This window comes from Delphinapterus leucas, chromosome 3, assembly GCF_059928025.1.
Source record: "Delphinapterus leucas isolate spDelLeu-1000000601 "Yukka" chromosome 3, BTC_Dleu_Yukka2, whole genome shotgun sequence".
NCBI classification, from domain to species: Eukaryota; Metazoa; Chordata; class Mammalia; order Artiodactyla; family Monodontidae; genus Delphinapterus; species Delphinapterus leucas.
In genome coordinates this window covers 6,909,500-6,924,238 of record NC_143131.1, presented here as the reverse complement: position 1 = coordinate 6,924,238, position 14,739 = coordinate 6,909,500, and the positions used below count along the sequence as shown (strand labels likewise).

Genomic DNA, 14,739 nt, shown 5'->3' with positions numbered 1-14,739 from the left:
CCCAATTGATGGAGGACCTTCCATGCCTTTGCCCAAAGGAAAGGTTGCAAATTCACTTGGGATGAAGTGAACAGCTTAAAGTAGATCCTAACAGCCAGCTCAAGCTGTCCGATCGACCATACCAGATCAATCTCTGTTGTTTCCAAAAGAATGTATTAGTATCAGTTACCTGCCAGTTACCTGCAGGGCTTCAAGACGTGCTGCTTGTCTCATCACAGCAGCCTCAGCTGTAAAAAGTAACTTCCTAATTTTAGTTTAGAAAGTGGAAACTGTGTCTGAGTGGCCAAGTTCCTTATCTACATGTGATGAGAGGCAGACAGGATTCAAGGCTGTTTGATTCCAAAGCCCGTGCCTATTCAGTACCAAAATAGTCATATTTTCAGATTTTAAAAGAAAAGTATGCTCTTGATTGGAAAACAGTTCCAAATATTGACACAGGGCTGAGAAGTTTCTCTGATAAAGAGTGTAAAATAAAAACTGAAAGCCAGCTAGTGTGAAAAGTTGGCTGAAGTATCTTTTAAATAAATTGAACTTAGGTTATGTGAAAATTGTTGCTTTCTAGAGTTACTACTCTATAAGAGTTTTCCAGAGAAGTATCTCTGTAATTCAGTATTAGTTTAAGCTACAGTATTGTGCTAAGCACACAATTTCAATTATGTTGAGAAACTTTAATGGGAATCATCAACAAACACGTTTACAAATCTTTTTAATGCATATGGCAGCTGAAGGAGAAATCTTCTAAATCACACGAATGCTTAATTAGATTTGGTTCAAGTACATTTCATTGACTTTTTTTTTTTTTGGGTTCAGTGTACTGACTTTATTAACTTTAACTTTATTCTCCTTGAATGTTTGTCTCTTTTCCTTTATTTTAATTTTATTTTTATTTATTTTTTTTCTGCTTTATAACAAAGTGAATCAGTTATACATATACATATGTTCCCATATTCATTGACTTTTATACAGAATACCTGTGACATGCTTCAGAGTTTTCATCTGGCAAACCACAAATAAATCAAAGCAAATCAGAGGGGACCACGTGACAGAGAGCTGCTCACAATGGACCACAGAGGATAACACATATGGAAACCCAGAGAAATGCTGACAAATCCTGAACACAGACCATGCAAGAACACAACCAACATTCCGTGGAAAGACATTTATTGGTTTTAAAGTCTTTTCAGTATCATTGTTTTCCCCACGAGGACAACGCCTCTAGATTATGTGACCCGTGCATTCACCTCCTTTCAATAGTCAATATTCTTTCCTATTTATTTTATGGCACATGCAATTCCACACACCCTTTTGAGCATCACAGAATAGGACAACTGTGGTGATAGTTTGAAAGTTTCCAGTAGCTTATGGCATGTAGATTAGCATCCTACCATGGTGAAAATGGTGACAACGTTCATGAAAAAAAAATCACTTCGGTAAAAAGGACAAGCAGGAAGTGAAACCAAGCATATCAGTTTACAACCGTTCTATTTTAGCTCAGTTAGTGTCATCACAAGTGATTGCCCAAGATCTAGAGATATAAAGTGATTGCATGTCTACAAAGCAGGACAGCCAATTTACCTCCCATAGAAGAAATGGGGAAGCACCTCCTTGTTTTAACTCTGCAGGACAAACAGGGTGAATCTGCAGTGGGAAGGAGTACAGGTATTTATTTTCTCACCACATACTGCCATCATGACCCAAGAGGACAACCTTGGAACTAGACTCCTCAAGGTCCACTCTACTATTTGTTTAGCACTATTATGACCTTGTGATAAAATCTGGGTTACTTTTGGATCTACACTCTTTTCAAATACTCTGCCTTGATTATGTCTCTTTGGCCAGCACACTTTGCTCCTGTGTTTATTCTGGAACAGCGTTAACATTGCTTATTTCCTTCCCTATGACAACAGTGTTTGGCTCTCCCAGTTCATTTGTCACATACTGCAGGTCAGATGGGCCCTGGGATTGAGTGATATTCAATACTACGTAAACTGGAGGCTGCAAAAATCAGACAGATAAGATAGAACAAAGCATCATAGCATAAAGTTAAGGAATGAAGCTGTATTTTATTTTAATGTCTTTGGAGGGGAAATAAAAGTGTTGATTGTGACCACATGGACTGAGCTCTAAGCCCCTCACCATGGCTTCCCAAAACAGTAGGGAGTGGAAACTGCCCTTTGCACCAAGTTGCTTTCAATGCAGAGTGGATGACTTTGGGTGATTCCCAGCCAGCTTGGAAGACCTGTGGCTCTTCTGACCCAACAGTGGGCTAAAAGGTGTGCGCTTGGAATTGCCATGTGAATTGCCAAATGGTCCATAGGAAGCATCAAGGAGGACCAGAAAGCACCACCCAGACAGTGGGCTTATCTTCACCTCTCCAGTTGACTTTGGAAAAGCCACTCAACCTCTCTGGGTTTATGGCCTCCACTGTAGGGTGTATAAAGTTAGACTAAATGTCTCCTAGATTCAATGGGTCTGCCCTCACTGCAGTTGGGAAGCAGCCCTGCTTCTCTAGAAAGAAAATTCCATGAAAATTCTGCATGCTTTTAGGAGGGTTCAGATAAAACATGGAAAATCCAGTTCTTAGGGAAGGGGCCAGCCCCACAAGCCATGTTAGGCTGTGGGGTTGGACTCTGTCCTGCCTCCTGAAATCAGACCTGCAGACAGGGTCCCTGCAGGGGAGAAGTGACAAGTGGCTGCCCAGTTCTCCCCTCCAGGGCCAGTGTGGATGGAGACCATGCCTGACCCCTGTCCTTCCCACTCCCCCAGCCATAGCTTAAACCTGACTCACTCTGAAATCTTCCCTGGTTATCAGTCAGGAAGCCTCTGGCCTTGTACCACGTGGACAACTGCTGCAACGCAATTTAGCGTTTAGCTGTCTGTGTGTTATTCTTGTCTTATGAGTTTCTCCAGGAAGGAGCCATGTCTTTACCTTCTACATTCCCTGTATCTGAGTGGGTAGAGAGATGCTAAGTTTGGTTGATTAGCTTAAAATAAGGGATTGGGGACAGAAAGCCAGTGTAGGGTTATAAGATAATTGTATTTGAACCATTGTAATTGCTCAGTCTGAGTCTTTATCCAAGTGTGTTCTAGTGAAATCCTGTTGTTATTATAATCTCCCCATACTGTAAAAATGACACATAAAGTTCATATGACAATTTTTGGTTCCCAAGCACTTTCCCTCATTGTTTAAGTCAATTCTCACGCCAACCTGGTAGGAGTTTACGGCCGAGGAAATTGGGGCTTAAGCAGGTGACATGACTTGCCAGTATCACACAGACACTGTGGGCATTTGTCTTTCTATACCGGGTCTTTCTCATGAGGCCACAGATTTTCCTCTCATGAGATAAGGCTGAGTTGTGAAAAATGGAGTAAACTTGGGGGCTGAAAAATTGAGGCCTACTTTTTTTCTGAGTAATGAATTTTAGATATTGTAAGTCTTCCAGGGACTGTGTGTGTGTGTGTGTGTGTGCATGTGTGTGTGAGTGTGGAAACTTACTGCTCACAGAGAACTTCCTAAGCAGAAGTAATTCTTGACCTTTATGAAGCCGATGAGCCACGTGCAGTCCCACGCACAGCCCTTGGCCCGCTGTGGAGGGGACACCTAGGAGTAAGGGCAGTCAGTCCAGGAAAACTGCTGAACAGAAATGAGGCACATGTGAGTTTGTACTTTTTCCTTCCCTTGGTTCTGTGGCCACTGGCTGGATTCAAGTTCCTTTCATAAACGGGCTTGTGGAGCTGGTGGGCCGTGAACATCTGCAGGCCCGTCCAATTACTCCCCTGCTGCTGGCCTGGAGAGGGATGGATTTCTTGGCCTGTGTGGGAATGTGAGCCCAGCAGGACCCACATGCGGGGTCATCGGGAAACTTCCATGGCCAGAGGGCTCTGCTGTTTGGCCAACACTGCCATGTTTTTCTCCAGCCCCCAGAAAGGGAGTTTTTGCTTCAGACTAAGAGTCAAAGCAATAGTTGAATTTTAAATTCTTCTCTGCTGCTTTTAAAATAAGAAAGTCTTATGAATTTCAGTGAAAAATAACATTTCTTTTACCAAAGAGTATTTTTTCTATAACTTCCAGTTTCTAAAAAACCTATTGGAAATGCCATGGAAAAAAAGTCAAGTTTAGGGTGTACAGAGAGGTTGAAATTGAGCCAACGGTCTCCCTCCCCCTTGCTGTTGGCAGTAATCTCTCCCACCCTTAGGTTATAAGTCACCTCCTGGCTACACCTGAACCAACTGTGGCCAAGCTCTTCAATCAGATAATAAGCAGCGCTGAAGTGACCCAGCTGTGGATATATAGACATATGTCCAAATATATACATACATTCCTAAAAGAAAGTTGTTTTTATTTCAAGATTTGGAAGAGGAAACTATCTGGAAAGAAAGAAACTCAGGTGCTCTGCCTCGCCGGTGTTTCTGCCCTAGATCTACAATATGCACTGTGTAATTCCATTACACTCAGGAGCCCAGGGGCCCAAAGACCATGGGTTAAACGTCAGGTTTCCAGGATGGAGAATTCCGCTGTGGAGGATCAGGTGAATGGACACTTTAAGTTCATTGTCATCAAATTTCATGACTATTATTACTCACAGGGAACTTGAGCTGGAGGTCAGGCATTTTGGCTGCACAGAACTGCATGTGTATCTGGGGCACATCAGAACATTGTAAAAAAAAAAATAAAAGTAGCAATAAAGGGTAGATTTTAGAGGAATGACCAAACCTGCTGGGAGGAGCTGACCCCCGTCCTTTGAGGCGTGGTGTCTCAGATCTCTGATCACCTTGGTGAGTGAACCCAAAACTCTGAATACCCAAAACTGCCTGAATAATTTAATACAATCAGCAAAGAAAATTCCCCTTCCTTCATAGTGGCAAAATATAATTGGCAACATCCGAGTTTGGCCAAACCATCCCTTAATGCTTCCAGTTAGTTTCTAATTGTCTCCCTGGTTGCTTCTGGGGGCGATTTTAACCCATTGGATTTTTGCAAAGACCATGGGTTCCTAAGACTCTTTTCCTGCACCTTGTTGCAGAATGCTGTCATGGTATTTGTAGTATTTGAAATATTCAATTCTGAAAATAGATTAAATATTTTAAATGGAAGGATAGCCCACAATGACTGGATTCAGGTATGCATGATTTTATTTAAAATGTGTCCAATAAGATTTTTCCACTTGGAATGAACATTTTAACCTCTTTCCGCATATTATTATAAACAGTGTTTCCTCATTTCATGGTTTTTCTTAGAAAGTTCTAAGTAACTCAACAGAAGAGAAAAATGAAATTGTGGGGAGTTAAATAACAGAAATTTATATCCTAGCAAGGGTGCTCACGCATCCCAGCCTCGGGGACACACAAGTGACTACTGGGCCATGCAAATCATCGTATGGTCACTGGGTCTCCTTTGGCAGTTCTGGTATTCCCTGTCACGAGCACACAGAAGAAAGTGAGTAAGGTGACTTCAGTGAATGGGACATTGTCTTTTGCTTTTGGTGGTGGGTTGACCAGCAGAGAGAAGACAGGAACACAAATGTCGTAGGAGCATCTCAGGATATTGGAAGAGACTGTCCGCATCTCACCACCGTTGCTCTGAGCCCCAGGGATTGCGCCCTTGGCATCTGCACCGTGTGTGCCCCATCATGGCCACAGCATGCCCGGCTTCACCCACAGGCACGGGCAGAGCTGTGGACAACACACACACACACTGCAGCATCGGCATTGGGAGCACGGTTTAACCAAGTGGGCAGTTGCTGTTTTATATCACTAGAACCTGGCAATATTAAATTTTTGTTTTCATGAGCCAAAGGTCATAGCACAAATGAGGTCTACATGTCATGACATGGGGCCACAGGAAGACACGTCTTCAAGTTATGTTGACCTGCCAGGGAGAGAAACAGAGATACAGAGCACAGCAAACATGTACTGGTGATGCAGGGCGCTCCTGTTACATATGAACGGCGCCTTTTACATGTAAACGGGTCCAGCATGGGGCACTGAGTTTCCCGCCTGCTCTTTGGAGTTGCTGTCATGGAAAGAAGCTAAGGGCCAAAGTGATGGGGCGGGCGGAGGGGCAGGCGGGCTGGGGAATGTCACCATCTTGACATTTGTTCTAAAGTGACTTAGAGATGATCATTCATTTATAATTGAAACCTAATCCCAAACAGCGTTGGCTCCCTCTTTCTCTCTGTAAACACATCTGGTCATAAATAACTTAAACGTCTCCTTGGCATTCAGGATTCAGTTCCGGCTGGAGTGAAAAAGGATGAAGGATGCTCAGCGTGGAGGAGGAGATGTCGGGTATCTGTGTGTGTGCAGAGGCGGCTGAAGCGTCTAATGCACGTTGCAAACATCAGCCGTCAGAGACGGGAGGGGTGACCCAGCCGTATTTTTCATGAGTCTTCACCAAACTCTTAAAGGTAGCTTCAGCTTCCTTGCGACTGAAGGACTTTTTTGATTTGCCCGCTTTTCTACAGATCCGCCCCTGAGTGAGAGGAAAAGATAAAGCAGGTTAGAACCCATCAGCAATCCCAATTCCCACTCTCGTTGTTAAGAACACACAAAGTGGCGGGGATTTCTGATGTCTGAATCGGTGTGATGAAAGGGGAGATATGGAACATCACAGCTTTGTTACCAAATGGACGGAGGGGTCCAGTGGCGGGCAAGCTTTTTGGGGAGATAGAGACACGCCGGCCGCTGGCGTCCTCAGAACAAGCTCATCCCAGGATGCTGGAAGGCGGCCACTGCTCCAGGTCCCGCACCCAAGCGGGGAGGGCCAGCTTTACCAAAAGAGCATCGATGCAAAACGGAGGCCATTATCCCGGAGGCAAAATGCTGTTCTAACTTCCCTTCCCTCCCACCACAGAATGCCTTTAATGATAATTTAGAGATACATGTTTATGTATAGATGTGTATATTTATAGATTCACACACACACTTTACAACTCCAACTTTTTATGTTCAAGCTCAGCAGCAATGAATGACTTTCTTGTAATTCATGCCATGAGGGAACCAGTTCCTGAGAAGATGGTAGGGCCATTTCCACAGAGGCGGAAGCCTGTCCTCGAGTCCCCAGTGAGGGGTCCAGGGGAGGCCAATGCTTCCTCACACAACCGCCGGCGGTAGGGGGGTGGTGCCAGAAGAGGTCCACTCCCCTCACAGTGACCAGCGGTGCTCCGGTCTGAAGGACGGAGCCTTTGGGTCTGCAGTGACCAGAGGGTCTGGTTCAGCTCAGGATGGACGCGGGCTCTAGACCATGAGCAAGAAGGGACCAGCAGACACTGCTGAGGTGGCCGTGTCTCAGGCCATCGCCACCCCTTCAGGGAGCCCTGGGGAATGAGGTACACTTGGCATCAGAGGGAATGGGCAGACAGAGGACCATGAGGGGCTGGGCGGAGCCCAGATGAGTCGGCATCACTCTTACTGCTCCTGGCTCAGCCGCTCCCCACGCCGCCTCCTCACAGGCCATCAACAGAAACGCTCTCTTAGTCTCTCAGCTACAACTCCTCGCACTTGACTTCCCTTCACCCGTCCTGGAAGACTTGCTTGTCTTCCTGAGCATCCCACGCACGTGATTTGTAGGTGGGATGGAAACACCCTGAGTTTCACCCACTAGCAAACGCGTGCACACCGTTCTCAGCAGTCTCCTGTTGGTTATGAACTTTCACTCACAACGCTCTCTGGACAGGCCCTCGGCATGTAATATTTTTGTTACAGCACACTGCGGGCATGTGCCATCTGTGTAAGGGGACCTGAACGGGACCTGGACCTCACCCCCAGGGCCTGGCTGGGCTACACCACATACCTGTTCCCTTGTACAGGAATTGAGGGCAGCAGCCACCCAGGTCTGTGTGGCTTGGGGACCAAGATCCTCCCATCTTAGGTCTCTCTGATAACCCACCCCTAACTCCCCTGGGAAGATGTCTTCATTCACGGGGAAAATGGCACCGGATCCCTACAAACTGGGAATGGGAGGCTGTTTCACATATTTAAATTCAGAGCTTATGGTTCCTTTTTAACATTTGTCTTTTCAACAGTGGAGACTCAGAGCAAAGCCCAGTTGGTGGTGGGGTGGGGTGGGGGGGCGCGGTGGCGAGTCAGAAACCCAGAGCTACTGCTTTGCTCTGGCTGCTCTGGACATCCCTCTGGCTGAGCTTTTCCATCCGCCAATCAAGGGCAAGACCACCGCTTCTAATTAGCTGCTTGGTGCACAAGAAATGAGCTGCTAAAGGGTGAAGGAAAACTGGGAAAGAAGACAGGAAACCACCATTTATTGGCTTACAGAAACTTCCCCCTGTCTCTCCTGCTTTGCTTATGTGGTGTAGTTACACTTAGAAAAAGGGACTATGAAAAGCTAATACATTTATAATCATCGTTATGTGGGTCAAGATCAAAGTCCAACATTATTTCATTAAACACAGGCAAATGCATCTTTGCAGGGATGTCGGCATCAATTTTTACATAAGTGGGAGCAAGTATCAAGGGCTATTGTTTTGTATAAAATGCAAATTCTAACCATCTCTACCATTCTTTTCTATAATACTGAAAATTTATGGTATGACTTGAGAATTCTGAACTAAAAGCAGGCAGAAAAATACAAGCTCACAATAATCTTGGAATATTCCAATGCTCTTGGCATGAACACATCCTTTGCTAATTCTTTGTGAAAGTCTCAATTGTTACGAAAAACAACAGATAACCCCCCAGATGAACAGACCAGTCTTTGTTGCCTCTTCTTCCTGAGAAGAATGATGAACATAGAGCACCAGCACTCAGTCAATTCAGCAGCCGGGAGACAGAGACCGTGTGTGGCACTCGGAGGGCTTACCATCTTCACTGCGCTCAGCTGGCCACAAAGCACTCCCATCTCGCCCCGTCTTACACCCTCGTTTGCAGCTAACAAATATCTTTTCATGGATCACCTGTCCTCCTCTGATGGGCTGTTTAAGCATCACCCAGCGACACCCTGGGCTCGAAAACGAGGGCAGCTGAGCTGTTCTTGCTGAAATGCCCTTGAGGTGCCCATTGCACCAAGAAGGGGAGGGTCGCTCTGTCCAACCCGGGCCTCTGATGGTCCAGGGCCATTCTCATGTTGAAGCAACTCCCGTTCTTTTTTTTCTTTTTTGTTTTTTTGACCACGCCATGCAGCTTGCGGGATCTCTGTTCCCTGACCAGGGATTGAACCCGGGCCTCGGCAGTGAAAGTGCCGAATCCTAACCACTAGGGCACCAGGGAACTTCTTTATTTTTTTAATTGAAGTATAGCTGATTTACAATGTTGTGTTAGTTTCAGGTGTACAGCAAAGTGATTCAGTTATATATATATATATATATATATATATATATATATATTCCCAGAATATGTGTATTATATATATATATGCTTTTCCATTATAGGTTACTACAAGATACTGAATATAGTTCCCTGTGCTGTACAGTAGGTCTTTGTTGATTATCTGTTTTATATATAGTAGTGTATATTTGTTAATCCCACACTCTTTATTTATCCCTCCCCCGCCCTTCCCCTTTGGTATCCATAAGTTTCTTTTCTAGGTCTGTGTGTCTGTTTCTGTTTTGGAAGTAAGTACATTTGTATCATTATTTTAGATTCCACATATATAAGTGATATCATGTGATATTTGTCTCTGTCTGACTTACTTCACTTAGTATGATAATCTCTAGGTCCATCCATGTTGCTGTAAATGGCAATATTTCATTCCTTTTATGGCTAATATTCCATTGCATATATATATATATATATATATATATATATATATATATATATATATATCTCACATCTTCTTTATACATTTGTCTGTCGATGGACACTTAGGTTGCTTCCATGTCTTGGTTTTCGTAAATAGTGCTGCTATGAACATTGGGTTGCATGTACATTTTTGAATTGGTGTTTTCTCTGCATATATGCCCAGGAGTGGGATTGCTGGGTCGTATGGTAGTTCTATTTTTAGTTTCTTAAGGAACCTCCATACTGTTCTCCATAGTAGCTGTACCAATTTACATTCCCACAAACAGTGCAGGAGGGTTCCCTTTTCTCCACACCCTCTCCAGCATTTATGATTTGTAGACTTTTTTTTTTTCTTTTTTTTTTTTTTTTTGCGGTACACGGGCCTCTCACTGTTGTGGCCTCTCCCGTTGCGGAGCACAGGCTCTGGACGCGCAGGCTCAGCGGCCATGGCTCACGGGCCCAGCCGCTCCGCGGCACGTGGGATCTTCCCGGACCGGGGCACGAACCCGCGTCCCCTGCATCGGCAGGCGGACTCAAAAGCACCGCGCCGCCAGGGCAGCCCTAGCCTTTTTGATGATGGCCATTCTGTGCCTCACTGTAGTGTTGATTTGCTTTCCTCTAATGATTAGCGAGGTTGCAGCACCATTCTTCCCTCCTTCCCGGGTAGTCTCCTAGAGTCTGGATTTGGGGGAAACCTTCAGCCTAACTCCTCTGACCCTCTGTATTTTCCTCTATAAATCAGGGACAATACCCACTTTACAGCATCATGATGAATGTCAAATAAGATATTGAATTTGAAAACATTTTGAGAATTTTAAGGTGCGTACAACCAAGAACAGTTTTTCTTATTTTCCTAACATTGATATTTCTCTCTTATCTATTTCCATGTAACTAATACTCAGAGAGTCTTTTCTGGAGATTTTCCTTCAAATAATTCTTGTTTTCCCTAAAATACCTCTACTTGTATTTGATGCCAAAGGACCTGACGTGACAGTTTGCTTAGCCCACTGTGACAGCTCTGTGCAAGCATTAAGAGGTTAGAAAAGTAAACTCTCTCTCCTGATTACAATCAATCTGTCTTGTTCCAGATTGTAAATGTAGGGTTATGTGCAACCATAGGATTCTGACCTAACAAACCTTAAAAATCTCAAAATCTCTCAGTAATATTGATGCCAAGCAATTCTAATGATAACACAGTTCTCTGGGGCTGCATCTGTCAAACAAAACCATTAGTTGGTGCTTTGGTTTGACCCTTTTTTTTTTTTTTTTTGCTTATAGCTTTTTGGGGGGACGAATCACAATGATCAACATGAAAACATTTCCACACAGCTAACAAGCGACCCCAGACTCAGGTCCTCGGACAGGCCACCTGGTCTTACGTGGCTTTCATTACCCTGATGTGCACATTGAATTTCAGTCTGGCTCTGTCACTTCTTCACTTCTTGTTCATTCATTCATTTATTCATTCATTCACTCACTCAGTATGTTGGGTGCTGGGCTTAGAAAGACAAAGTGACCCTGGCTCCTGCCTGTAGGGCCTTAGAATCATTATGGGGAGAGAATCCGGGGTGTTGTTGCTGCTGAGACAGAAGGGGTACGTTGGGGTTTCTCAGCCCCAGTACTGTTGACAACATGGGCTGGATAATTCTTTGTCGTGGGGTGTTCTGTGCACCATAGGATGTTTAGCAGCATCCGTGGCCTCCACTCACTAGATGCTAGCAGCACCTCCTGAGCTATGACGTCCAAACTGTCTCCAGACATCGCCAAATGTCCCCTCAGAGATAAAATCACTCCTGAATTTTAAGCCACTGGGGTATGGAATAAAGACGGCCCAGAGAAAGGAGGAGATAATCCATCTCTATTCACCGCTACAAGTCCTCCCCGGGTTAGGAACTGTGCTGTTTACTGGGACTGCAGGGCTTTCTAAACTGGAAACGATTTCGGTCCTCATAGAACTTACAGCTCGGAGGGGAGGATGGATTCTACCTTGGGGGAGAGGAAAAGAGAAGGGGTAGTGTTTGTTGTGTGGTCAGAAAGATTTCCACATTTGTTTGTTGTCTGTGTGGTCAGAAAGATTTCCACATTTGAAGACACTTGAACTGAGCCTTGAAATACAGGTAGTAAATGTTTATCAGGTCACGGTGGGTGAAGATAAGTGGTCCAAAAGTGGTGGCTGAAATATGCAGCTGTATTCAGAGGAGGATGGGCAGACACTTGGTGAAGCTAGGGCACAGTGTGTGTGTGTGTGTGTGTGTGTTCGGTGGGTGTACAGAATTCAATAGACCTGACTTCAAATCCCTGCTCCAACACTTCCTGGCTGTGTGACCCTGGGTGAGTTACTTAACCTCTCTGAATCTCAACTTCCTCATCTGCAAAATAAGCATAGTCACAGGATTATATGACACTGAGTTTTTACAGGGATTTAATACGTTAAAACGTATAAGACGCTTGGCACAGTGCCAGGCACATGATGAACACAATAAATGTGGATTTTTATTTTTGAAACTATCACAGAGGATCTCATCCTTATTCTTTGGCAAAGTTAGTTTCATTCTGCCCTCTTGGAAAAACACACACACACACACACACACACACACACAAAATTCTCTGTCTTTCGTGAGGATATTATGACTTGGCTTATTTGGTCGCAAAAACATCTTCAGGCAAATCCAATATTTTGCATTGGATTTCACTTCCTGGGCTGAATTATAGAGCTGCTGCTACTTGTTTTTAAAGTCTTTGGAAGTGTAATTTTTAGTCTAAAAGAGCTCACGCACCCTTACCCCTCTGACGCCGGTTTCAAGCATGTGTTGTGCTCAGTGTGGACTCCCTTCAGGATGCTGGCTGTGGAGGAGAAGCTCAGATGGGTCACACGCTCGGCTTGAGGAAAGCACAGGAACAAGCATCTTTGAAAGGAGGTCCGCTCGGAGAGACAGCAGTGATTTTGCCTCTCTTTTAAGGTCTGCTGTTCGAAGTAGATCAACTTACAAGTTCTGAAGGACAGATAAAACTCTACAACGGTTGAGACTGCTTCCAAGAAACTCTTTCCCAAATCAAAACAATGACTCTGAAGCCACTGACCAGTGAGGGAGGGACTTCTGCTGGATCCCTCCAATGGAGCACCAAAGAGAAGCACTTGCGGGTGGAAATGCATTGATATGATTCTGCAGCCCTTACCATAGGTCTGAGAACGTGTGTATGTGTGTATATGCTTCTGTGCATGCATGTTCACATGTGCACATACCAGTGTGCATATGCATGTGTGTGTTTGTACACGAGCATTCACATGTGCGTTTGTATGTGCACACGTGTGTGTGTGTGTGTGACTGTAGTGTTGGGAGAGATGTGAGAGTCCTTGCAGTGACTGGAACCCAAGAGTAACCTTCCCGAGGGAAGCCCCGGGCCTCATACGTCGATTAGGAGGACGGTGAGTTTACAGGGGGGAGACCTGCTGCCTGTCAGGGGTCCCACCCAGCACCAGCCAAAGTGGGGAGGAGAAGAGGCTGCTGAAAGGGCAGGGAGTGGGGGGCAGAATGGCGCGGTGGGGACACGCTGTCAACGAGCTGGTGTTGGGTTTTGACGTGAAACGCCCTGAATCCCCACGTGGCCTCTGTCCACAAGCGCGATGGCATTTGGTCCACATCCGGTCACGTCTGCTGATGTGCTGCAGTGGTGTGGCCGCTTTCACACGTAGTATCTCATTAAACTCCCACAGACAACACTCCACTTGAGCTTGATCATCAGGGCTGGTCAGGAAAGTGGGCTTCCACTGATCAGCTTCATCCCCTCCATGCACAGCTGCCTCCTCCAGACCACCGGGTGATGACCGGAGGCCCCTCGAGGTTGAAGTACCAGGGAGAGATGCGTCATGGCCGGGCTCGCAGGAGGCATGGAACCCGCCAGGGAAAGGGCTTTGCTAGTGAGGGTGGGAGGGGCTTGGCGGGCTCCCTCCAGGCAATCAGTGTGTCCAAAGACACAGAGGCTCAGCCCTTCCCTGCTTCCCATCCCTCTGCTGGGCATTCAGGTCCCTGTGCCCTCCTTGGGTTTTAAGCAGAAGCTCATGCTTCTATTTGCTTCCATTATTTCGACATCCTATAGCAATCTTATTTAACGCCATCCCCTCACCCCACCCTAGCTATGTGTAATTTAGTTCCAGATCTTGTGGGGGTTTTTTTAAGATTTTTTTTTGATGTGAACAATTTTTAAAGTCTTTATTGCATTTGTTATAATATGCTTCAGTTTTGTGTTTTGGTTTTTTGGCCACAAGGCTTGTGGGATCTAGGCTTCACGACCAGGGATCAAACCTGCACCCCCTGCATTGGAAGGTGAAGTCTTAACCACTGGACTGCCAGGGAAGTCTCCCAGATTTTGTTGATAAGATCTTTTGTGAGATACAAAAAACTAAAAATAGAACAACCATACGACCCAGCAAATCCACTCCTGGGTGTATATCTGAAAAAAACCCCAAAACTTTAATTCAAAAACATATATGCACCCCAAATGTTCATAGCAGCATTATTTACAATTGCTAAGATATGGAAGCAACATAAGGGTCCATCAACAGATGAATGGATATAGAAGATGTGGTACATGTCTACAATGGAATACTACTCAGCCATAAAAAAGGATGAAGTCTTGCCATTTGCAGCAATGTGGATGTACTCAGAGAGCATTGTGCTAAATGAAATAAGTCAGACTGAGAAAGATAAACACTGTATGATCTAAAAAATAAAACAAACTGGTGAGTATAACAGAAAAGGAACAGACACAGATATAGAGAACAAGCTAGTGCTTACCACTGTGGGGGCAGGGCAAGAGAGGGGGAGGGGTTTAAGAGACACAAACTATTATGCATAAAATAAGCTACAAGGTACAATGTAGGGAATATAGCCAGTATTTTATAATAACTATAAATGGAGTATAACCTTTAAAATTGTGAATCACTATAATGACCACACGTAACATATAATATTGTACCTCAACTATACTTCAATTAAAAAAATCCAA

The 14,739-nt window shown here is 44.8% G+C and overlaps 1 protein-coding gene across 1 annotated transcript in view; it reads right to left on the bottom strand.

Moving 5' to 3' along the window:
- Positions 1 to 4,224: 4,224 nt before the first annotated feature.
- The window catches only part of UBE2QL1 (ubiquitin conjugating enzyme E2 QL1), a 45,496-nt gene continuing 34,981 nt past the window's right edge, over positions 4,225 to 14,739 (bottom strand). The window contains exon 2 of the mRNA XM_089908664.1: positions 4,225 to 6,472. Within this exon, the coding sequence (XP_089764790.1) occupies positions 6,341 to 6,472 (132 nt within the window). The 3' untranslated portion in view covers positions 4,225 to 6,340. The remainder of the gene's footprint in view (positions 6,473 to 14,739) is intronic.